The sequence below is a fragment of the Trachurus trachurus genome (assembly GCF_905171665.1).
Source record: "Trachurus trachurus genome assembly, chromosome: 20".
Taxonomy (NCBI): domain Eukaryota; kingdom Metazoa; phylum Chordata; class Actinopteri; order Carangiformes; family Carangidae; genus Trachurus; species Trachurus trachurus.
In genome coordinates this window covers 16258289-16283925 of record NC_139911.1, presented here as the reverse complement: position 1 = coordinate 16283925, position 25637 = coordinate 16258289, and the positions used below count along the sequence as shown (strand labels likewise).

Below are 25637 nucleotides of genomic sequence, written 5' to 3'. Positions count from 1 at the left end.
AAAATCCTTCCTGCAGCCTGGAGGGAGAGCGCGCGCGAGAGAGAGAGGTTTTTATTCAACAGCAACAGATGAGTCACTCTGCGAGCGCAGCAGTGAAATCTGCCTCAAGTGTAACCCTGACAACATTTCATCAGCCCGGCTCTCAGCGGAGAGGTTTGGACTGCTGTCATGGTTGTTAAAGATGCTGTTTTCAGAAACAACTCCAAATCCACAACCCATACAGTACATTTAAGAGAGAGAAATGACAACGACGATATTATTAGCATATTATTACCACAACAATCCTGGCCATAAAGGGGCACCACACTGTTTACTGTTACTGCCTTATCGTGTGATGTAAAGTTCCTCTCCAACCATGCAGAAAAACATACATGCAAAAATGTGATAATTCATATTTTGTTAATCATGGTTTCCTAAGGGTTGCAGTGTAGTTCTCAAAAGCTGGAAATCTAACAACATGTAATAAAAGGCTGGAGGGAAATGACCAAAATGGCCTGATAGGAGCAGCTGATTTTTAGGTTGAACGACAGAGAGGACGTTTTACATGAATGAATTACTGAATGTCTGACTGGTGGAGCTCTGTCAATGTATTTACTTAAATGATAGGTCAAGTTTGTGTGTGTGTGTGCTGGTATTGGATTGATTTCCATTTTAGTTTCTTGTATATTTTGGGCCAGGTCTTTTGTTCTGGTCCAGCCACCATTCATATTCATATTGATCTTCTTGTTCCATTGTTAAAAAACAATAAAAAATGTGCCTTGCAAAACAAAACAAAACATGGTTTTCCCAAAAACCATAAAAAAGGTGAACAAACTTAACTTTTAAGAGTAAAACTTGCTCTGCTTGTAGCACTTTCTGCTCATATTAGAGCACTTTTACATTTTTTACGATGGCCATAACAAGATGCACTGATTTTCTTCATCTAATGTAATGTGTTGTTCGTCTACTGTTTGTGTGATGTATGTACAGTATGTTTTGTAATCCATGCCAGTGCCAAAGATAATTTTCCATTTTATTTAAAGAGGAACTATTTTCAGCTTCACTATGCTGCATTTTTACCTTAATCAAACAGCTTTGGAGTAAAAATAACGTGTGACAGGGAGAATGGAGGCTCCCTGCCTTCCACCTAGTGTCTCTTGGCTGAAAACCAACTATCAGCTCTCGTCTCTGCGGCACCGCGACACAAACACGCCCCATAACCCGTAATCTATGTTTATGACAGATTAAACTACACAAATATACACGTTGTAACATCATATATGATATATAACATTATGTATCGCTCTATTGATTGATTTCTCACCGGCTTCGTTGTCAACAAATGCACATGGCCGGGAGTACGGTTAGCAAAACAGAGGAAAAGTGACTGGACTTGCATAGTTCCTCTTTAATTCAATGGACAATAAAGTAGTGTGAGAATGGTAAAACTATGACTGAGGAATCGTCTCTTGTTTCCTCATCTAAAAATCTGGATCAGGCCTTGAAGCCCGCTGCTAGTGCTAGTTTTATGTTGTCTGTTAGCTTGTTAGCTTGTAAATGGCAGTAGCTGACACAGTAACTGAGCTAATATAAGGTTTTGCTCACTCGCAAAAGAGCAGTGCATCTTGGGATAGCTGGGTGTAGAGGACACATCACAGAGACCTCAGTCAGACGTATCACGGTTAGCGGGCGCAGTTAGCATTTTGTATTTGTGTGTGTAGCTTGTAACTTACACACACAGAGTTAGTCATGTAAAGGGTTAAAGGACTTACAGTTACAGTATACACCGGTAGCTCTTTTCTAGTCCGGTAGTTCTAGTTTGTCACATTCACACAGTGCTAATGCTAACTCTGTCTCTGCACTGATATGGTCCCAGGTTCATGTAGCCCCTCCCACTATCTCTACAAGTAACAGGATTGGCTCCTTAGATTTGTGATGTATGAAACTCTGCCTGTCTAAACCTGTTTCGAACACTGCCATTGGTTCACTGCAGGTTGACAGGATAATTTCACTTCTTATATGTCCTGTATTATCTAAAAACATCACGTACACGTTAACAAGTTTGAAGGCTTAATTTCCATTGTAGGGAGTTTTTAATATCCACTGCACACACTCATGAGCTCAGACCCTGGACTGCAGATCCAGGCTGTTACTTTTACTTAGTGAAACTTTTTTGGTTAAAAGAGCTTCAGAATAAATAAGTTGACACCGGTAAGAGGGAGAGTGTCAGCAGCAGTTAGTGGAGCTTCTGATTTAAAGTGTGACTCCTTTAGATCCTCAGGTTTTAGGAGTGTGGCGTCACATCAGAAGAAAGCAGCAGGAGTTTGAAGCTGGTCTGACAAACTGTTTGTGTGTTGGAGGTTCATCTGTTTTCAGGTGGAAGCTCCACTGCAGGTGGATTAGAGTTTGTTTTCCCTGCTCTGGTTCGGCGGGAACATGAAAAACACAATAACACAATCAAACTGTACAGTTTGTGCATACGACAGGAAGGACGCCATCTTTCATCAGAGCAAAACAGACGCCACTTTAGCTGTGGCGGTGAAATGTAAACACAGAAACAATAGACACACGTACGCAGTAAATCCTAAACCTTCATCATCAGCATCAAACTTTCATCTTGGTGTCTGAAGTGCAGGATTCAGGATTTTGTGTTCACAGTTTCTGCAGCAGCTTTAAATAGCTCGTAAGGACGTCACCAGACTCTGTCAGGTGAAAGATGGCTTTTGTCCTCGGTGGCCGTGGACACAATTAAACTTCACTCTGTTACCGTTTCTGGATTCATCCACTATTGCTCTACTTTATTAGATTTATTACGTGTGTGGGGGGGGGACTGCTCATTTATCACCGTGACAGTGACGGTGCCGGGGTGGGATGTCTGACCGCTGTTCAGCTGCTGTCGATGGGAACGACGTTAGAGACCGTCGGCCTGCAGTAGTAAGACACACCCACCTGCCCCTGTAGACGAACTTCATAGGCTCCACCGCCAGCGCCGTGGCGACGATGTCGTCGGCGTTGTGCCTCCGCCCGCTCACCATGATGAGGCCGTCCATCTTGCCGGTGATGAAGACGAGGCCGCCGGGGCCGATGAAGCCCAGCAGGCCGGTCCGCACAAAGGCGTACTCGCTGATCAGCCCCCCGCTGGCGCTCACCGGGTACACCTGCAAACACACACACACACACACACACATACACACATACAGGTTTTCAGCCGCAGAGTCTCCATGGCAACCAGCCAGCACTGGAGCTGTGCGACACAGTCGAGATCAGATATGGCAGTATTTTTAACTCAGAACTTTAACGTGGTGAATGTCAAGCTGCTGGGCTTAATACAGTGGATCAGACAGGTGCTGTGGAGGAATCTCACTGTTCTCCGCCGAGCTACAACACACTAATGGATAATTTAACACGCGAAAAGATGACAGTGAAGAGAGTTTAAAATGTCATGATGAAGGTTGATATCAGAGATCGTTATCACTGAGTCTAGGGTTCTCGGCTTTATCTTTCATATGTTATTAGAAAACATACAAATATGAAGTGATGTGATTCTCATAATCTCAAGAGCATTTTGTGAAAGTGGTGAGTGGAAAAGACAATTTTGGCAAAGCGTTAAAGGTCTCAACAGGCCTGTGTTTTATCTTCAGTGCTGATCTGGAAGATATATTTTCGGTTTTAGGAACCAAATCATCTCAGTCTGGTTTGAAATCTTCTCTCTCAGGCTTCTCTAGAGCTCTGGTATCGACGGGTCAGAGGAGAGGAGGCTCTGAGCGTCGCCTCTGATTGGCTGACTGTTGTCCTCTGAGTCAGTGGGAATAAAAATATCTCAGATAGATTTCAGGTAAAATACTCAGAGACAGCAAATCCTGCAAGGTTGGATGGTGGGTCCAGGTGGGCGGGGCTTTCACATGGCTGAGAGTGGTGGCTGCTTCGTTGTGACATCACAAAGCCTATAACAAGCCGTTAGTTCCTCTGCAGGAACTAACGGCTTGTTATAGGCTTAGTTTCTGAATACTTTCACAGTATCAAACAACTCACAGGACAATGACTTCATCTTGTTAATAATCAGGTAAAATGTCTCACATTACGTTTACACCTAAAGTCCACACTACTCAGAGTCAGAGAAAACAGACACTTCTGGAAAAGTTGCTGGACCTGTTTTGGTCTAAAAACTCCAGGGCTGCGTTGGAGCGTCGACAGACTGACAACCATCTGTTTGGAAAAGATGGTTCACACCACTGGTGTACTGCTCCCCAAGGGTCCCAATCCTGAAGAAGATCAAAATGTCAACTATGTAGTTCTATTCTACAATTAACTTTGGGGAGCTGTACACCAGTGGTGTGAACCTTTTTTCTTTTCCACTAGATTCTGCATTTTGTTCTGCACCTGGTCTCCAGATTGGATTGGATGTGCATGAGCTACTTTCTTCTAACTTTGGAAAAGATAACACAGAAACGGGCATTTTCTCCTGATTGGATCTCATCCGCTGTGTTTACCAGGTAGTGGTGAATGTAACTTGGATAGTGACCTAATGTAACATCCAGGCATTTTCACCTGGGGTGGCCAATCAGATTTCAGGGGTGGCCTGTGCCACCCAAGGCCTCTGAACACGCCACTGGTAACATCATCAACTCATCTAATCACCTGAACACAATCACATCAATGAATATGGATACCAGGTCAAAGTTTATGGACATCTGGACTCCATATCTCCATTTTTCCAACTCTACAGTGGCTTCAGTGTTGTCCTCGGCTAACCTTTGGCTCTTGTCTTGCCGCTGTACTTGCAACCTTGTCATTTAAGACTCTAAAAAATGCAATATAGGGTGCATTGTTTTTTTATTTTTTTATTTTCTTATCTACTGTATTTAGTTTTTCTATGGGATGTTGATGTGGGCTGTTTCCTATTCATTGTACTGGTGAGCTGTATGTGAGATGTATATGTGTATGGACTGTCTAGACCAGTGTTGTACTGAGTGTTTTGTTGTCTTGTTGCTGTGGTTGTTCTGTTAATGTAAAACAAAGGAAAAAGCTCAATAAACATATTTGAGGAAAAAAAAAAAAAAAAAATCAGGTCAAGTTGCTCAGCCCTGGTTCCAGTGCTGCTGAAACTATTGGGAAAAGATCTCAGATAAAAACGTGAGCTGCGTGTGTATTTGTGTTGAGCTCCCTCACCTCGAAGGTGTTCTTGGTCATGCCTGTGAGGCCGTAGTAGGACGTTCCCGTGGCGATGGAGCACACACAGAGCTCGCCGATCTCGTCCGTCTGACAGAGCTGTGGGACGCCCTCTGGCTTCACCACACACGCCAGGCCTGGGTCAGCGACACAGAGGAGGGAAACACGGCATTAACACAGTTTTCGGTTCCAAACTGATCCATTATTCACCCCCACGCTCACTGCGCCTGTTCAGAGACACCGACCGACCACACATCAACTTTCATCTTAAAGTAGCTTCTTCTAACCCAGTTCTTACGTCTGCTTAACTCTCTGCTGCCTCAAAACCAGGTTAGTTCACTAACTGGGTTAAAACTGAAAATCTACAGCAGGTAACATCTGAAATCAGTTGATTCTCTTTATACTGTTTTGCACAGTTTCATTTGGGATCCTGATCAGTCTCCAGTGACTCAGCGATAAGTCCGTAGCTTTAACTTCGGGGGTTTTAAATCTCACTTTGAGGATGATGCTCTTTCAGAGGAAAAGCTCCTCGCTTATGAAAGAGCGGAGGAGAGGAGGAACTCCGCGGTCGGAGCTGACAAGATTCCTTTTAATTCCCCCGTTCAGCAAGCGGCAGTGTCCTCGGCCGGTGCTGCAGGTGTAGCTCCTGCACCGACCACCGGGTGGGGTGAGTGCACGTGAGAGCGGGTGACGGTGGTTTGGTCAACAGGGTTTACACAACCCTGATGCAGATCACTGAAAAGACAGAGCCTCACTCCATCCAGTGAAAATGTCCTCCTAACACTGAGCTTCTGTTACATGCTTGATTTCCATTGTTTTCATTTGTCCATCGGCTCACTTGATTGATAAAAATATTAACAAGGTTTCTCTTCAAAACTAAATGTACACTCCCATCTCTAAAAACTCTCAATAAAAAGAGATTTAAATATATATATATATATATATATATATATATATATATATATATATATATATATATATATATATATATATATATATATATATATTAACAAGGATGTAGCAACACAATCAGCTCATGGAGGAGTTTTAATTACTATGAAAATAGCATAGCTGAGGAAAGGATGTGATGATCAGTTGTCTTCTATTATTATTATTTTGCTCTTGTCTCATCTTACACTTAACATCACAATCAATACGTTTTTTTTTTTAATTTTTACTTTATTTCTGCTGATTTCCACTGCTGTTATATCTGTACTGTGACTGGCTGTTGTCATGACACTGTACAGTAGCCTACATGCTCAACTAGGAACAAGAGCTGTAGATTATAAATAGCTCTAAACTCTCCAGCTCTGAATTAAAACCGTGTTGATCTGCATTGTTCCCTAAATAAAATAAAAACTGTAGTTTTACTTTATTTCGATTTTAAGATTGGCCTCTTGATCATTTCAAACATGTTTGTGTAAATACGCAGCCAGTCAGCGGTGTTATTAGATCTTGGTCCAACCATGCAGTGTGCAGGTGTTGAATTTGTTTTTGCTTTTCATCTTCGACAGGATCAAACTGATTTGTTCTGTCCTAAATAGTATGAAAACTTGATATCCTGAGAGATTCCTCTGCAAATCTTACATGTTGTAAAGATCTGACTGAAACTGACACGATACGAAAACAAGGAAGTAACTGATCAAAGGATAAAAAACAGAGATTATCAATCGGACCGGATAATTGATACAAGGTTTTGATGCCTAACAAGAGTCTTCACTGTCTTTCTCTTTCTGTTTGATCCAGTGTTCTACACTTTCATCTGCCTTCAACCGTCAACACGTCCAATCATAAATTACAGTTTTCACTCCAAACCAGAGACAAGCGGAGCTGGAAGGTTTTAGCTCTGTACCTTTCACTTATGCCACTACACACAGACACACACACAGACACACAGACAGATAGATGTGTACCTCCTGGTGTGACGGTGCCCACATCTTGCACGGTGAGCACCGACAGACGCTCCTCCGTGTCGACCCTGACCACGGCGTAGGTCAGACCCTGCATGGACAGGACGCCGCGACCCGGAGGCAGGCTGCTGTCCTCCACTGGCCTGCACACCACACACACACACACACACACACACATCAACATGGCTCTTCATGTCAGTACACCACAGGGATATCAGATCACGTTTCAGTTTGTTTTTCACTGACTATGTTTACTGTACATGCAGTCAATACCGCCTTCATAACCAGAATATGAGCAATAACCCGGTTGCCCATGGCCATTTAAACACCAATAACCCCTTTGAAAGGTTTTTGAAAACCTGAAAATGACCCCCAGGTCCTTTTCTAACCCAAATATTTGGTCATGTATACACCTATCGGGATATCCCCATCCAAAGGAACATTAATTTGTGTTCTGCGCATGTTCTATTCGCAAGGAATCTTGGTCTTTTGAGTACGGGAACTACTTGTTGTAAACATGGCGAAACGAAAGATAAGACCATCCTGTCTTTTGTAGACGGTAGAAAGTACTGGGATAGCGGGATCTACAAGAAGGTGAGCGGAAAGTTACGTGAAGCAAGGTTTGGAAGCGGAAATGGCGCACATTGCATCATGGCGTTGTCCGTGTGTCGCTGTTTTGATCGGGATATCCCGATTGATTACAATTACCATGGATACAGGAATAACCCTGTTTGCTCACGCATGTAAACGGGTTATTTCGAATATTTCAGAAACCAGAATATTGACCTTAACCCGAATATTGACTGCATGTAAACGTAGTCACTGAGTGAATTTGCACATGATGTCTTGGGCACGTTACTATTAAAAAGTAATTATTCATTCATTCATTCATTCATTCATTCATTCATTCATATTAAAAAGTAATTAGTTATAGTTATTAGTTACCAAAAAGTAACTGATTTAGCAACTGAATTACCCTTAACCAAAACCCTAACTTCCCATTTATCTGGAACTAACCAACTCACTCAGTATCCCTCCGCACAGGCGATCTTGCCTGTGCGGAGGGATACTGAGTGAGTGGGTTAGTGTATATAACATACACTTTAACAGGTGTATCATTTTGTGACGGGACATCTTGAGTCAAGTAACGGTGCATTTGACTGTCAGTAACGGTAACGGCGTTACAACGGGGAAACAGTAACTTTTTGGATTACTTGTTACTGAAAATAACATACATGCTTGTGTTTGTGTGTGGACAAAATGAAGCCTGGTCTTTGTTGTAACTGAAAGCTCAGTAATATCCTCCATCCTCTCACATCTATTATAGTCGCTCACCAGTTCTAGTGCAGCATGTGTTCTCTCCTCAGTTTGATAATGTGTTGTGTTGTTGGCTTTGATTGATCAGTGGCTCTGCAGCTTTGATAAGGAGCTGTGAGCTGGAGAGGGAAACAAACCGGACCTGGCTTCTCTCCTTTGTCTGGATTGTTTACTCTGTACCTAATTATGTATTTACCGATCGTCTCTGTGTGGTTGTGTTTGCAGAGGTGAGTGCGTTCGTAAAGCCATTTGCATATTTGTGCGCGTACGTTTGCATAATCTTTGTATGTAAAGCAGGATCGAGAGCACGTGTGCGGTAAGTGTGTGTGTGTGTGTGTGTTTACCTCCTGATGGCCACGGTGAGGGCCTCGGGGGAGCTGGCGCAGGGACAGATGACCTCGGCCCTCAGGCCTTTGGTCTGAAAGACGTTGAGGAAGGCGTCGCAGGAGGAGATGGACCCTGAAAGACACACACACACACACACACACACACAGTCACAAAGTGTCCCATATGTGTGTGTACACATATTGAACTGCCATTAGGTCTGTCATTTGAAGGAGGCGGTGTCCTGAACGTTTTTTTTTTAAATGACTTAAAGGATGAGACTGATGTTTCATCCTCAATAATCTCATCAGTGGAAACTGTTTCGTACGGCTCCAGCTGCTGAACTCAGGTCAGTGGAGTGCGGTGTCGGTGTGAGGTCCAGCTGATCCAGCACAGAGCAACCTGCTGTCTTTGTGGTTTCTGTTGAAGTGGTGGTGCATTCAAGGACACTCCAACGTTTAAGAGTTGCCTGCTAAAAACTGTCCAGGTGTGTTGTCAGAGAGCCGTGTGTAAATGTACTGAAACTGTTCTACAAACTCATTTTCATACTATTTTTAACTGTTTCTAGGTAGAATATAAAGAAATCTGTATTTTTCATCAGGATGTGATACAGACACATCATATTTAAATTAAACTGTAAATTAAACTAAAATGTTTTAACAAAGATTCTGAAGCTTTGAAAACTGTTCAGCTCAGTACAATGGGTGTTTGGGCTTTCAGCTGTTCAGATAACTCACTCCCACTACACATTTGTACTCTGGACTCCATTGATAATTTCAAGTCTCCCCTCAAGACACACCTTTTCAAAGTTGCTTACCCCCTGTAACACCATGTATCCTAACTGTTTATCCTCTATTCATATAGTGGATAGTCATATTTATGTATTTTTTAGCTTTTTTTGTATTTTTATTCTTCTTATTCTTTTTCTGTGAGGGGACCTTGGGTGTTTTGAAATGTGCCAACAAAAAAAATGTATTCTGATTATAAAACAGTTGGAGAGGGACATTATCTTTGATTTAGAGTCACTTAATGAATCTAAGTCTAATCTTCTCTCTCTTTTAGCTCTGGGTTTGGTCTCCACCAGCTCCTGAGGGAAACATCTAGAGTTAACCACGGTAGTTCAGTCGTGTTCAGATAAATATTGAGCTCACAATGAAGCTCTGTGAGGTGGATCCAGGAGACTGTTCCAATAGAAATATAAATTATAGCTGCTTGAACCTGCTAGGGTTTTTTTTAAAGGTTAAATTATTTTATCTTTTTGTATCAAACATTTTATTTATGACTATGTAGTTTCATTTCTGTGAAAATTCTGTATTTTATACTTTTTCAGTTTTACCTGGTATATATACAATATATATATACTATATATAGGATAATGCTCTTTGTCAGTCCATATTGTTTAATCTCAGAAGTTTGATTAGTTTAAAAAAGGTTTATTGCATTTATAAAAATTTATTTTTGTGTTTCCTTAAATATAAAACTGGCCCTCTGGTGTCACAGTGCAAAAATAAAAACAGAATTAGTCAGGAAAGTTGTAAAGCTCTCTAAATTGATTCTGACTTGCACTGACACCACAGTCTGCGTGGGAGAAAAGGAGAATGACTAGTTGTGGTTGACAGTCATTTGAAGTTGTTGGACTAAAACGAGCAGAACTGTCCCTTCACTTCCTGGTTTCTACTGTTACATCTCGCTCATTTTCACTCTACTTGGGTTGAAAATCATTTATTTTGCCAAACGCTTGTAGTTGGACACATCCCGCTCTATTCCTGTAAAATGACCCAGTTTCCCGCCTTCCCAAGGGACTTCATCCATTTCCCTGACATTCTCTATCTCTAATACTCTTTAAAGTGTCCTGGCTGCGGAGGCTGGGTGTGACCTTACAGGGGTTTGATCCGTCGGCCACCAGCAGCATCCTCAGCGAGCTCAGGTTGATGTCCTTCTGGTCTTTGTGGGCCACCAGAGCCCAGTGCATGTCTCTGGACTTCACACAGGCTACCTTGGCTGCAGGGGGAGACACACACACACACACACACATATATATATATATACAGACGGAGGGGAAATTAGCATTTAATCTATCTGACCGACAGGTGAGTGGAGTGAATTGAGTGAGCTGAGTGACAGGTGGAGTGTGTGTGTCTGACCTTTGTACTGGCAGACTTTCTGGATCCACGACAGAGGGTTGACCTTCATCAGCGAGTAGGGCACGCTGATCACGTGCATCATGTTCATCACGCTCTGCACACACACACACACACACACACACAAAATGAGTTGGTATTTAAAGCTGAAAGAGCTGTTTCACATTTTTATCATGTGTCTGACTCTGTGTCTGGATTTTGTTATTGAAATATGAAAACGATTTTACATCTAAGACATTAAAGACATAATTAGACTGAAATTGATCAGTGCTGCTGACGGCTCTGTGTCTCACCGTCAGGATGCCGTGCCACAGCCCCACGTCCTTCTTAAAGTCAAGAACGTTGACGATGGTCTCCGCTACAGCCAGAGAGGAGGAGAGAGGAAGCTGAATTATTAAATTCTGACCCAGACATTGAGCCGTGTGTGTGTATGAGTGTGTGTGTGTATGAGTGTGTGTGTGTACCCTCAGTGTAGCTGCAGGACTGGGTGAGAGCCTGGCAGTGTGTGAGCAGGGCGATCCTCGTCACCGTGACTCCCAGCACGCTGCCGTCCTTACAGGTTTTGTACTGAGAGCAAAACAACAGACGGAGGGTTTGGATGAGAGGAGAGGGAGCGTCAGTCATCCTCACGCTCGCTGTGCGCCGCCGAGGAGGAGGCTTTATTAGATCAGTTCAAAATGGCTGCTGCTCGACATATGAAAGGCCAGCCGTTAGAATAAAAGGGAGCGCGTCGTTTCAAACACAATGTTAACGTTTCTTCATTTGTCTGAAAGCAGCAGATTTAATTAAATAGCTGCTGATTCGATTTCTGTCCACTGACGAATTGATGAAAAACACACATCTTTATTCAAAACGCAACACCAGCATTTCAACGCAGGCAACAGAAGGACATGTCTACAAATGTCTTCTTTTAATACGAATAATAATGTAACCAGTTTAACTCATCGAGTGCCGTGCTGTTTTCCAAAGCTTTAATCCTGGTGCCAGCAATTTAGACCATTGTTGACGATGTCTGTAGAGCCATAACATATTCTATATTATAGCTAGGGACACATACTATGGCTCGTTTGAAAGGTGAGACTTTCTGCTTCCAATGGGGACAAACCGTTTATTTAACGTAAAATTACGTTTTTGCAGTTTAATGATTTAAAACTTAGAAAAACAATTAAACAAGTCACACAATTTCTCTACTGTATTTGTCTTGAACAGTGAAATAAGTCTTGATTCATTTTCAGTTTATTTACCAATGACCTCAACTTTAGTATAAATTTAATAGTTAAAACATCAAAGTGATCAGCGTCGGCTTGACTTTGATCATTTCAGTGGTTACAGACATAACGACAAGATAATTAAGATGATAAAAACACTTTTAAATCCATACAGTAATGATGAGATCTCAGTCAGATGCAGAACAGGGGGTGAACCAGCGAGCAGAGGAACAGAGAGAGAGAGAGTGTGTGTGTGTGTGTTTGTGTGTGTGTGTGTGAGAGAGAGAGAGAGAGAGCTGACCTCTATATAAGCAGTGTCGTTGTTTGCATCTTTGATGTGAGGGAACCAGTCTCTGGGAGGTTTGGAAAGGTGCTTGGACTCTGTTACAAACCAGAGCAACTTGGGCCAACCTGCACAGAGAGGGAGATAGAGAGAGAGACATGGTGTGACTAGCAGTTCACACTCAGCTGTTTGTCATCTCACCCAAACTGAGGAGAGAAAAAAAGAAGAAAAAGTGCAAGAAAAAGTGCAAGAAAGGAAAAACATGTTTTCCATAAACACCCCTCGCTGATCGTTAAATGGTTCATTCCCACATTGTGACACCAGTTGACACCGGCGCTGAACTCCTGACAGCAGCTCAAACATCTGCTGTCTTCAACTTTCTCCTCGGTTCTCTCCGGTCTGAGCGCTCCGACGTTTCACACGTTGGTGTTGAACTAAACTCCGCCCCCTGCTCCACTTCTCATTATGTTGAGTGTGACAGAGCCGCCCCTCCCCCTCCCCCGCGGGGAAACCCTCACCACCCGCACATGATGGATGGTCTTTGCTCTCACCTTTGAACTGTGGGATCTCTCCTGTTGCACTCTTGGGCAGACCCTTGTGGCAGGCGTCGCTGGTCAGCGCCACGGTAACGCCGCAGCTGCCCAACAGGAATCCAATCTGCTGGCTGCCGGCGTCCTATTGGACGACAGAGAGAGAGAGAGAAAGACGTTTGGTTTGTTTGATTCTGATTCATGAGAACAACGTGAAGACTGAACAGTTGTCAGGAGCTGCTTCTCTGTGGGAATAATCCCACGGACACAGGACACACCCACACCAACACACACACACACACACACCACTCTATTTTCTTTACGAAAGTGATTCCTTGAGTCTGGGTAAGGGCGTGCACCCCTGGTCAAAATGTCTGTTAATGTGAACAGTTCAGCAAGTGGAGGATGAAATGATCTCCAAAAGACATAACATTAAACATGAAACACTCTTTTTCTGCATTTTAATCATTTTAATCAGTGTATTATTTTAGTTTTCTACAGTTTCAGGGTGAAAAAGGAAAACAAAGCAGCAGCCTGCAGAAGAATGGGAAACCCAGGAGACTTGAGCTCTCAGGTAACTTTGACAAATCAGACAAGATATTTACTATTTACACACTGTGATTACACCGGGGGGGGGGGGTCAGTTTGAAAATGTAAAAGTTGAAAAATAAAATTGTATTGTACAAAATGTAAGGGGAATGTGTCATCTGTAACTTTATGCCTTTTGGAGATCATTTCATCTTCCACTTGCTGAACTGTTTACATTAACAGACATTTTGACCTGGGGTGCCCAAACTTTTGCATGACACTACAATATATGTGTCACTTTAAATGTAGTAGACAAGACTAAAAGAGCAGATATAACATTCACTGAACTCTTATTGGTTCAAAAAAGTGTGTTGGAAAATTGTTTTCATTGTCATGTGACCTCAAACACAGATGTTTCTGTCTTATGCATGTACATTTAATTTAAACTGTTGACTGTGTTTCTGAGTTGTTTATATGCAATGTTAGCTTAATAGGTATTAAAAACAATATTTAAGATGAGGAGTAAATAGTCACATAACTTCCTCTGAACATACACACAAGTACACACACAGGTACACACACAGGTACACACACACACACACACACACACACACACACACAGGTGACAGTCCAGTAACAGAGGTTTGCTGCTGCTGCTGCTGCTGCTGCTGCGCCTCGTCTCCCAGTGAAAACAGAAATTTTATGGAAAATCCTGCAGCACAGATGCAGGATGGGGGGATGGAGGGGGGGGTTCAAGAGCAGCGACCAGCGTGCGGCTGCTGCAGCGTGTAACCGTGCCGACCCCGGCGCTGCGTGACAAACCGCTGTACACACAGCTGAGACCGCTGGGCTGACATGAAGGAATACAAAAAGTGACAAAACTGACATTTGGGGGGGGGGGGGGGGGGGGGGGGGGGGGGTGTGCCGGGAGATCAGCAGATGCAACAGTTGGGGGAGGGGCTTTGTCAGAAATGTTGACTTTCCTCTGCTGCCTGTTCTGATGGGACGGGGTTGTTTCTCACAGATACTTGTGGCAGGCCGAAAACACACAGTTTGGACACTGACAGGGCCGGGCTGAAACGCAGCAGGGGTCCGGGCGGGGGGGGGGGGGGGGGGGGGGCTCGTGGGTACGAGGTGGAAAACAGATGTGGCCGAACCGGGGGAGGATTGATGTCACAGAGCAACGCTGTGAAAAATTAAATTACCTGACCTCCCCGGGAGAAGTGAAACGAGAGGAGCAGAGCTGCAGGGTCAAAGTGAAGACTAGAGAGGAGGGAGCGGAGACGCCACAGATGATAGATGAGCCGTTAAGAGCTCTTTATTTACTGTAAAGCACAGCCAGGGGACAGGGCGGCGCTGCTGCTCTCTCTCTACGTGACAAACATCAAGTACCTTGCGGCTCAGGGGAACCTCGATGGGGACGGGGACCACCTCGGCCAGCAGACAGCCGTAGAAGGCCACCATGAAGGCCACTGGGTCGTTGTTAGGAAACACCAAGGCAACCTGAGGAGGAGGGAGAACAGTTCAGATCAAGACGGAGAAGAAAGTTTATTTAACTCTCTCGTTTTAAGAGACTGGAAATCATTCTGTTTTGTTTTTTTACTGCATACACACACGTCTGTCACTGCAGGTTCATCACAGGCTGAGCGGACTGACCACACAGCTGCAGTGAGAAGCACAAAGACCAGAAACCCAAAACCTCTGTGTGGTGGTGGAGCGTGACTCACCCGATCACCCGGTCGCACCATGGGCTCCTGCTTGCTGCCCAGTTTGTGGAGGATGTTGTAGGCAAGCTTGATGCTGCGAGACCACAGCTTCCCTGCAGGGAGCAGGACACAGGATAGGAGGGTGAGAGAGAGAGGGGGGGAGGGCGGAGGGGGGGGTTCACAGGATGCAAGTGTGTGTGTCAGCGTGTGTGCTTGGACTTCTATTTTGAGAATGTGAAGTCGATAAAAGAAAAAAATGATCTCCGAGGTCATCGTTGATTCATTGATATTGTTTTATCACTGATTACAGTTGAAAGTAATGGCTGTCTGATGCACAAGTGGAGGAGGGAGAGGAAGAGAATTAAATAATGTTAACAGAAACTTTATCGACAACAAAATGTTGTTCTTATGGACAACAGAAGATTCAAATTCAATGTTTGTGATGTAAAAATGTTGAGATGAAACATTTTTATCCACCATGATTTAATTTCCCTGAACAGTTAAATGGATATTTCAACATTTAGGCAAATACGCCTATTGCCATAATGACTATCCGGTTGTTAAGTCCTGACATCACGACTTTATTTCCGGGTCCACCGGCGTGGCCAGCTTGCACCGACAATTGAAGGTAATGAACCTACTCCTAAAACTATAGGGATTATGGCAGTGGGCCAATTTGCCAAAATGTTGAAATATTCCTTTATTGTCAGATTCACCTAAAAAATAAAAAAATGAAAGCAGTCTTCATGGTTACTGATGCATAACATTTGGTTAATGAGTTTGAACATTTTTCATACAGACCCAAGTGAACTGAGAGAATGAAATGTCTTTTCCAATTATTTTTACTTCCTGAATAAACTGATTGTTTCATTATGACACAGAAACTAAATTAAACCTGGACTCATTTATTGTGTTGAATATAAAAAGTGCATATATTTTTGGTAATTGGCTCCACTGATGTATAAACCAACACCAGCATGTGTGGGACTTCACAGCTCTAATTCAACCCAAAACAGGACTCGTTAACCTCAAACTAATCACAGTCTCATCATGGTCTAATTCAGGAGTTGGCAAGTAACTTTGGCCTTGAGCCATTTTTTTTCGAATCCATTAGATGGCAGCCAAAACATTAATCAAAGGCTAATTTAGGATACTGATTAATTAAAATACAATTTACATTGTTACACTGTCACAGTTACATATTAAAGACCTGACAGACTTACTGAGCTGGTGTTACTGACTTCCTGAAACACAACCTGTGGAACTTCCTGTCACAATTAAAGCTCCCAATATCTTGAAATAAAGAAAAATTCTCCCATGCTTTTATTTTGTAGGGTTAGGTTTAAAGGGATAGTACAGCTTTTTTGAAGTGGGGTTGTATGAGGTACAAATGGCCATTAAGTATGATACCTGCAGTAGAAACGGAGCTACACGGACACTGTTGTCAATGAGGGACAACTATCCCTTTAAGGCTAAAGAAGTGATTGTCTTGCTCCCATGACAGATCTATTTTAGCACTAGACACTGTGCACTGACCAGAGATCAGCCAGCGGCCTGATGTGACTGTTTGTGTCCGTCACAGTCTCTAAACTCTGAATGTGAACATGTGTGTGTGTGTGTGTGTGCGTTGATATCAACCACATGAAGAAGACGAGATGTTTTTGTCTACAAGTTCCTATAAAGTTGCAGAGCCGTTGGCTTCAGCTCTTCCTCCTGATCTCTGCATCTGGTTTGCTTCATCAATAAATGATGTAAAGGAGCGTGTGAAGCGCCGGAGCGAGCGGCTGCGTACCATATGTGAGCACGTAGAGGGGCTTCCCTGCCGTGTCCAGGCTGGTGAGGCAGGGGGCCTTGGGGGAGATGGTCCCCCAGCGCTGCAGCGCCGCCTCCAGGGACGGGGGCCAGTTGGTGACCACCCCCAGGGCCTCGCCGCGCACCGGCATCATCTCCGCCCCCTCAGGCCGCGGCTGGTTGGGGTCCGGCTGCTGGACTGGAGACGAGACAAGACCCACAGGAGGGTCGTCTTCATCATCATCATCATCATCATTATCATCATCATCATCATCATCATCATCCTCATTATCATCATCATCATTATCATCCTCATCCTCATTATCATCATCCTCATCATCCTCCTCATCCTCCTCCACATCATCATCATCATCATCATCATCATCAGCATCATCATCATCTTCATCATCATCATCATCCTCATCATCATCATCCTGACCATCATCATCATCATCATCATCATCATCATCATTATCATCATCATCATCCTCATTATCATCATCATCATCCTCTTCATCATCCTCCTCCTCCTCCTCCTCATTATCATCATCATCAGCATCATCATCTTCTTCATCATCCTCATTATCATCATCATCATCCTCATTATCATCATCATCATCCTCATTATTATCTTCATCATCATCATCCTCATTATCATCATCATCATCCTCATCATCATCATCATCATCATCATCACCATCTTCATCATCCTCCTCATCCTCATTATCATCCTCCTCCTCCTCATCATCATCATCCTCATTATTATCTTCATCATCATCATCCTCATATCATCATTATCATCATCATCATCATCATCATCATCCCCCTCCTCATCCTCCTCATCGTCATCTTCATCTTCATCATCATCATCCTCATTATTATCATCATCATCATCATCATCCTCCTCCTCCTCCTCCTCCTTATCATCATCATCATCCCCCTCTTCCTCCTCCTCCTCCTCCTCCCCCTCTTCCTCCTCCTCCTCCTCCTCCTCCTCCTCCTCCTCCGTGTACAGACTTGGCTGTTCACAGTTTACTAGTGGAGACGACCACACATGGAAACATTGAGCCGAAGCTGTGAGGAAGTTGTAATCACACTAACAAACGACTGATAATTAATTGGAGCTTTCTGTTATTAACACAGATGTAGCGTGTTAATATTTGGACAGCGGATTCCCTTTAAGGCTCCAGCAGCAGCCAGCCTCAGACCAAGGAATCCACTACGAAGTGAGGGTCCGAACCACCACATCAACACTGAGCTCAACACGACCGCAAATATTTACGGCCCACTGTGATGTGCCCAAACTGAGGAAACACTTATTCTTCTAAGGTTTCCAAAGACAATGAGGGAGAAACATGGAGACGAGGACCAAAGACAGAAAACGCAGCCAGATGGTGAGAGCTGAGCAAACGGCACACAGCTCTGAGATCAGGACTCACACGATCTACATTTTAAAATCCTTACAGAGGATTTAGTGCCCTGTAAGAAGAACTAGACTGGAAATCATCTGGTCTGTATCATCTATTCCATGTGACTCTATATGGAAATATTTCTTTACACGCACATGTTTCATCATGTAGGAGCCTTTTATTACAAAACACAAACATTTCTATTTCTATTATTACTAACTGCAGTTTAGAGTAAGAGTAAATCTTCCTTCAGCTCAGCCCATCATGCCCCATCCTGTCATTTACCTAAAGGTTTTGACTTCAGTCCATTGGGGGGGGATTTAGGAGTTATTAGAGAGCATTAAATGCCCCACATTGTATTAAGTCATATTTTCATGTCTTCTTTGATTATAAAGCAGGACTAGGTTCCATATTAATACTGTGAAAGTATCAAAGCTTCAGTCCACAGAGAAACACACAGTCTGTATTCAAAAACCAAGCTCACTGTAAAATGAGCCGTCAGGACTTCTTGTATTTTTGTGATGTCACAACAAAGCGGTCACCACTCTCAACTTTGCAGAATTTGGTTTCTCTGTTAAACCTGAAATCTGCTGTAATTTTATTGGATCAGGCTCTGAGCCTCCTCTCTCCTGATTGGCTGACTGACCTGTTGTTACCAGAGCTCCAGAGGAGAAGCTGATAGAGGAGATGTAAAACTACACTGAGGTGGTTTTCGGTTCTTAAAATATAAATATATCTTCTTAGGGATCAAAACACTGGAGAGAAATAAATATAGCTATAACTGAAACCAGAGTCAAACACGCAGGTCCAGAGACAGTGTCTTACCCTCGAGCAGTTCGTCAAAGTCATCGACAAAGAACTCTCGTAGTGGAGGTCTGCGGGGCTGCTTCAGCGTGTTCACCAGCTGCTGGATCTTAGCCGACACACGACTGCTGACCGGGACACCTGGAAAACACACACAGACACACACATGGTTGCAGAGATAATGTTTTCTTTTAGGGCTTATTCCTGACAGTGGAAAGAAAAGCGGTGGCCCGAGCAACATGCAGAGCAGCAGCCCTGGTTACCTGAACAATAACATTTTATTTTTTTTAATAAAGTGCAGAGCCAGTTTCTTTTAGATCCCAACAAATTGAGATAATGTAGAAAAGCATAACAAAAACTGGGAAAAATTTAAGTTTGATAAAATGCATTTTGTTTTGTTTTAACCTTTTCTGTTTTTTTGTGTGTTTTTTTTCTTCTGTTTGTTTTTGTCCGTGGTCGTAAGTATTTTTATTTTTTTTGTATGTCATTGACTTTCAATAAAAAAATTTAAAAAAAAAAACTTTGGGTGTGTCTGTTGTTGTGTTTGTCTTGCCTATGGACCTTGAATCTGAAATAAAGAAGATATATATACATATATTGGAGCAATGGTTCTCAAAGTGGGGTCTGGGGACTCCCAGGGGTCCTTGAGAGGGTTCAAGGGGGTCCCCAACTTTTTTTTCAAAATTTTTACCACATTTTTTTCCAGAAATGTTCTTGAAATTCATGAAAACGTAATTTGAACGTACATTGACTAAACAAAATGTAACGTTATTCAGTCTCAGAACAAATATTTGTGTATGGTGTTTTTTCAAAATGTTGTCCAATAGGGGGTCCTTGGTCTAATTTGTGTCAGTTTAGGGGTCCTTGATGTAAACAAGTTTGAGAACCACTGTATCAGAAGACAAGGACTGCTGGACTGGCTTTCAGGGGAAAGACCTAAACACCAAACAGTGAACTGCTCTCTGGCTGCTAAGTGGACGACAGACTGTGTGTGGTTGATGCTCTCTGAACAAAGGTGCTTTGTCAGCTCCCTTTAAAAGAACTCCACTCCGTTCATCCAGGGGAGCGACACCAACACTCGGTGTAATTGGTCAGTTCTCTAAGGTGGTGGTCTAATTTGAGTTCAATCCTCCTGATTAAAGAGTTTCTATTTTCATCTGACTGTCTTCAGCGTCTGTATTCAGAGCGGGTTAGAGGTGTCGCAGCGTTTCAGCGTCGCGGAGGCGGAGGCTCTCACCGTCGCCCGTCTCCATGCGCTCGGCGTTGCCGTACTTCTGCGTGTTCCTGGCGATGGTTCCCATGTTGGCCATGTGGTGACGCTCGGTGTGCGAGTGGGACGAGTCCGACGAGTAGCCCGTCACGTCCGGGGGGGTCGAGTGGTTCTCTGGGAAGGAGTAGGAGGAGGGGGGAGCAGAGGACAGAGGGAGAGGCAGGCAGACACAGAGACAAACAGTCAGCGGTGACTCAACGTTGATATTCATCACTGTCCTCGTCTCATTGTTACACACTTTGATGCTCATTTTGACTTGAATGTGAATTTGGGTCACATCTCTGGCACGCACAGGAAGGTCTGAGGTCAGTTCAGTAAAATACCTGTTACAGGACTCCCTTTAAACAGTGACAGCACATTTTAGACATTAACATTTTTATTATTAGAAGCTCATCAATAACCGATTAATATCCTGAAATCAATACCAAACAGACCCAGGCCTAAATATTTTTTTCTTAAAGACCCCCTAAAGAGGCATTTTAAAATTTGTAAAAATGTTTTGCTATGACTATTTTTTGATTAAAATTGCTTTCCCTCAAAAAGGTTGTTTAAAAAAACTCTCAAAGAGACTAAAAACACTATTTGTCCCTCATTGAAAAATCCAGGTTCTATAGATATTCATGAGTATGCAAATGCATCATGACTTGAGCGAGATTGGTTGCTAGGGATTCTGACGTGAAAACTGAATCCAAGTTTTTCAGACTTTGACTTTGAAACTGCATTTTCAAATGTAAAATGCTCAGTTATGGCTGCATTAGCCACTTCGTTGCTGAACACTACATTGACATGTTAATAATTTCAAAAAAATCAATTTTTGGTTTAGGGGGTCTTTAATAAATCAGGGCCCGTATTCACAAAGATAGTTATTAGCTATATTTATTTGCTTATATCTAGTCGCCATGCTGGTCATTTCACCACTTAATCTTTTGTTCTGTTAATGGGGGTTATTGACTCAAATGTCAACAGTTTACTAAAACTAAAACAAATCTTTTAATCTCTTAAAAGTCCTCCTCCGTCCTCTTAACAGTCACCTCAGGAGCTCTCCTAATGGCTAAGATGCTTTGTGAATAACTTTTATCTGACCATGGTTCTGCTTTTCTACTTCTTCTCTTCTACTTAAGGGAAGACTTTTCTTAGAATTTGAGGAATTCTAAGATTTTTCCTAGAGTTACGTCACTGAGAAAAAGACACAGCATACTTAGGAATCTTTGTGAATACAGGCCCAGATTTGTCGTGGTCTATCAACCTCTTCTATCATAAATCAACGTGGAATCATCGGACTCTTATTCTGAAACCACTTCCTCGGCCGGCACAGATGAGTGACCGGTGGAGGTGCTTCCGGCCTGGACCTACCGTCAGACTCCAGCGGCGGGGGCCACAGCATGTCGGAGCCAAACTCACAGGATCGCCTCAGAGATCCTCCGTTCTCGGCGACGCTCAGCGCTCCCTTCCTCTTCAGGGACAGGTGGCCGATACCTGCGCTCACACGGACACAGAGCTCAAGGTGACTAAATAAAATATAAAGCGGCGCTTTAAGGTGAACGTGGACGACGTTGTGAGAGTTTCATCGATAGAGTTTAAATAAAAGTGATGAAGTCAGTGTTACAGGAGGTTAAGTAGAGAGAGTGAATGAATTATGAATGGGAATTGACTGCAGCATAAAAGTGGCGTCAAAGTAGACGCTGCATTGTGAATATTAACTGTTCTGTGCAGTATGAAACAAATAGAAAAACTGTTGGAGACGCTGAATAACAAATGAGCCTGAAATTCGGAAACAGATGCAAAGACATACAATAATCTAAAAAAGCACATATATTATGTAAGTGTTTATGTTTATTTATGAATTGACACCTCTATATTAAATAAGGAGAGCTCCTATCTTCAACAGGAGCCAACAAACAAATCCATTCACACACTGTTCTTTTTTTTATACTTTATTGCAGGATTGCACAAATTATTTATCTGACAAAGTTTTCTTAAGAAAATTCTTAAGAATTACTTAAAGGGATAGTTCAACATTTTGGCAAATTGGCCCATTGCCATAATCGTTGTTTTCAAGGAAAATGCAGAGACTGCTTGCAGAAAAACTGCCCCCGACGGGAACGTGCATCAGCTGTTTTGCACGAATTTACCTCAAAAACAACTCTGTATCATAACGTTCCGTTATTATCTCATAGTGTGGTGAAAGTACAGGTCACGACTTGTCCACGAGAGCGTTTTGGAGTTGTTGGATTGTGTATTTGATGAGTTTGATGAGGGAAACCAAGAAATACCATGAGCCTCTGTAGCGTAGCTCTGAGCAGCTCATGGCTCTGCTCTAACGTTCTAAAAATAGCTTGCACCGACAATTAAAGGTAACAAACCTACTGCTATGACTATAGAGATTATGACAATGGGCCAATTTGCCAAAATGTTGAACTATCCCTTTAAGAATGAATTAAAGAGAAATTTAGAAGATATTGGTGACTGAGGCCCAATGTTCTCTTGGTTGTTTTAGTCCATTTAGCAGCCTAATTGGAGATTTTGATTGTATGACATGGTCTTCTTAAACATATAGACTGTGTCCCGTTGTACAAATTGGTCTTTTTTCCATTACTTCCTGTTTTTCTGTTTTCACCACCTCTCATTCATGCTGGGTTATAAACACATCTGATGAGACAATGTTAGACATAAAAAGCTCCAGGGCGGCTAATAAACAAACCCTGTGATGTTTTCTTACCTGCTGATCAAGAATGAAGTTAACTATTCTAAATCATACTGTGTTCTCAATAAAGTTGTGTTGATAAAATAATTAACTTGCAGATACTCGGGTCTGTTGCTGTGTTTAATCTGCTCTGTACCTCATGAGAGGGCGGTGGGTGGTGGGGGGGGTCAATAGGGGACAAAGCACATTTTTTCCTGAGGGCCCTTAACAGGTAAATATGCAGCTGTAAACTTGTGTCTACTGTACTTAAGCACTTTAATTAACACACTCCTCTCAGGACTGAACAGTGAAGCCTTACCGTGGTGCGACTGGGACAGGTGGCTCTGCTGGTGGTGCGACTGGCCCAGGTGCGTGTGCGCCAGGTGCGTGTGCGCCAGGTGCGAGATGTGCGTGTGCGCCAGGGAGTCGGCCAGCCGCCCGGCGTTGCCGCTGCCTCCGCTCTGCGTTGACGAGGACGAGGAGGAGGTGGAGCCCAGGTGGGCGGGGCCTAACTGGGAAGGGCGGCTCATCCAGTGCTCCATGCCCGACATGTCGTCGCCCGGCCCCGCCTCCTCCTCTGAGCCCGACGACGAGTCTGAGCACAGGGGGGACAGGCCTAGTGAGAGTCAGTGACCGCCGTTATTTGTTGAGAGAAAAGCTTCACACAACAACAACAACACAGTCAGTTAGAGACTTAAAAACATGCATCAACATTATAGAATACAACAATAAAGGAATAGTTCAACACTTTGTGGAACCACACTGACTTTCTTTCTCATAGTTTGAGAAGTTTGATGCCTTAACCTCAGCCACTTCTCATTTCACACTTTGATTGTTGTACAATTTAAACGAGCTGAATTCAGTGTGTGAGGTAATTTTTTCCTTTAGCTTTATGCTAAACTAAGCTAAGCTAACCAGCTGCTACGGTAGCTGTAGTTTTTTTATTTATCACATGGACATGAGAGTATTTTCCTTTAACATTCAATATCCCAGCTCATGGATTTAGTCACTTAGCTTCAGATCGGCTGCATCAATATGTTATGTAACATACATAACTTCATGACACATGGTGCCTTTAATAAAAAGCTCAAGTGACAATTTCCAAATATGGAAAATTATATATTGGTTTATGCTGTAATATTGTAGTAATAGACTAGAATAGTACACATATTTTAATAATGATAATGAACAGTTGATTACCAGTTAATGATTTACAACATTGAGGACTAATAAAAATAAAAGATAAAATGCTAAGATTTAAAAACACTTTGAAGATTTTACAGAGCTCCAAAAGAGATACAACAACAAGGCATATTAAAAATGAAATCAAATAATAAACAGTAAAATTTTCAGTGTATTATAATGAAGCCATAAGTAGATTAGTAGACACCCTCAGCCCTAAGAGAGTGCACACATAGAAATACATCTTTACGTTTAACTTCTTATCTGAGGCTGTAAACTGTGACCTATGGCTCATTATGGGCCATGTTGGTTAGACGGCCTCTGACACCTCTGACCAATATGTTTATATAAGTTGAGAAAATGATACTTTAGATGTGTGACAGTAGTGTGTGTTTTCTCTGTTCATGTTTTTTACATGACATCCAGCTCCACAGGAGAAACCGAACAGGCCTGCATGGAGCGCTGGGCGTCACCACACCCGACACCAGAACTGGCACCGGAGCAGCGACTCTGATCCAGACCTCATCTACCAACACTGGACCCGACTGATGCTCATGTGGCTTGTTTGTATTTACAGATGTCATGCTGGCGTGTCCACACTCTTTTGGCCACGTGGTGACGGTAAATGCTGCGCTAGCTCGGGTCAGTAAACACTATTACATAAAGAGAACAATAACACTACATTATCATAGTTAAACCTCCCTTTATAATCCCCACAGAGCTTCAACGTCCCATTCAATCAAAAAAATCCCTGAGCCCACTGTGACTGTGGCTCCACATCTGAGCCTGGTAATAACAAACACCGTCTGAACCCGAGGCTTCTCCTTTAACCGCCTCGGCTCCGTCAGACGGGGCTTCAAAAGCACGGCAGCGGACCAGGATTCACCGCTCCTCGTGACCTTTAAGTGGCAGCGGCAGCGGCCTCTCACAGACCCCAAAATGTCAATAATTAGTCAGCTAACGTGGAACAGCCACAAGAACCAATTTAGCCCAAAGTGGCCTCAGGCTGCACGAGGGAGAAGAAGCACAGGGACGGGAAATGCTCCTTTAAATAAGAGCTAATGGTGTGAAGGCAGAGAGGGAGGGAGGCGGTAAACATCAAGGTGAGCACAAATGTTAAGGTTAACTAACACAACGGGCAGATTCATCAGCCTTCGGAGGAGACGTCAGGTTCACTTAAGGATCCCCTCCGAGGTTAAAACGCAAATTAGCGTCGAACAAAAGTTATTACATTCCCTTCATTAAAATTCCATCAACATCTAAACGATGGTATCAGCTCCGATTACGTTCCATCTAATGAGCTCATATCTGAGGTAAAGGTCGACCCCCCGTCGGCCAAGTTCTGGTGGTCACCGAGTGCAGCGGGAAAAACTTTTGAGGAACACTCGGGGTGTTTTTCAGCC

At 43.1% G+C, this 25637-nt stretch overlaps 1 protein-coding gene across 1 annotated transcript in view; it reads right to left on the bottom strand.

Moving 5' to 3' along the window:
- Positions 1-25637, bottom strand: part of LOC311003643 (disco-interacting protein 2 homolog C-like) — a gene marked incomplete at both ends in the record, with an annotated part of 65319 nt that overhangs the window by 18950 nt on the left and 20732 nt on the right. Inside the window, 17 exons of the mRNA XM_083995434.1 lie at positions 2929-3137; positions 5149-5285; positions 7062-7201; positions 8720-8834; positions 10581-10700; positions 10844-10937; positions 11134-11198; positions 11305-11407; positions 12350-12459; positions 12883-13006; positions 14782-14892; positions 15117-15208; positions 16888-17085; positions 19121-19240; positions 20337-20483; positions 21723-21845; positions 23372-23668. Of these exons, the coding sequence (XP_083851560.1) occupies positions 2929-3137; positions 5149-5285; positions 7062-7201; positions 8720-8834; positions 10581-10700; positions 10844-10937; positions 11134-11198; positions 11305-11407; positions 12350-12459; positions 12883-13006; positions 14782-14892; positions 15117-15208; positions 16888-17085; positions 19121-19240; positions 20337-20483; positions 21723-21845; positions 23372-23668 (2305 nt within the window). The remainder of the gene's footprint in view (positions 1-2928; positions 3138-5148; positions 5286-7061; positions 7202-8719; positions 8835-10580; positions 10701-10843; positions 10938-11133; positions 11199-11304; positions 11408-12349; positions 12460-12882; positions 13007-14781; positions 14893-15116; positions 15209-16887; positions 17086-19120; positions 19241-20336; positions 20484-21722; positions 21846-23371; positions 23669-25637) is intronic.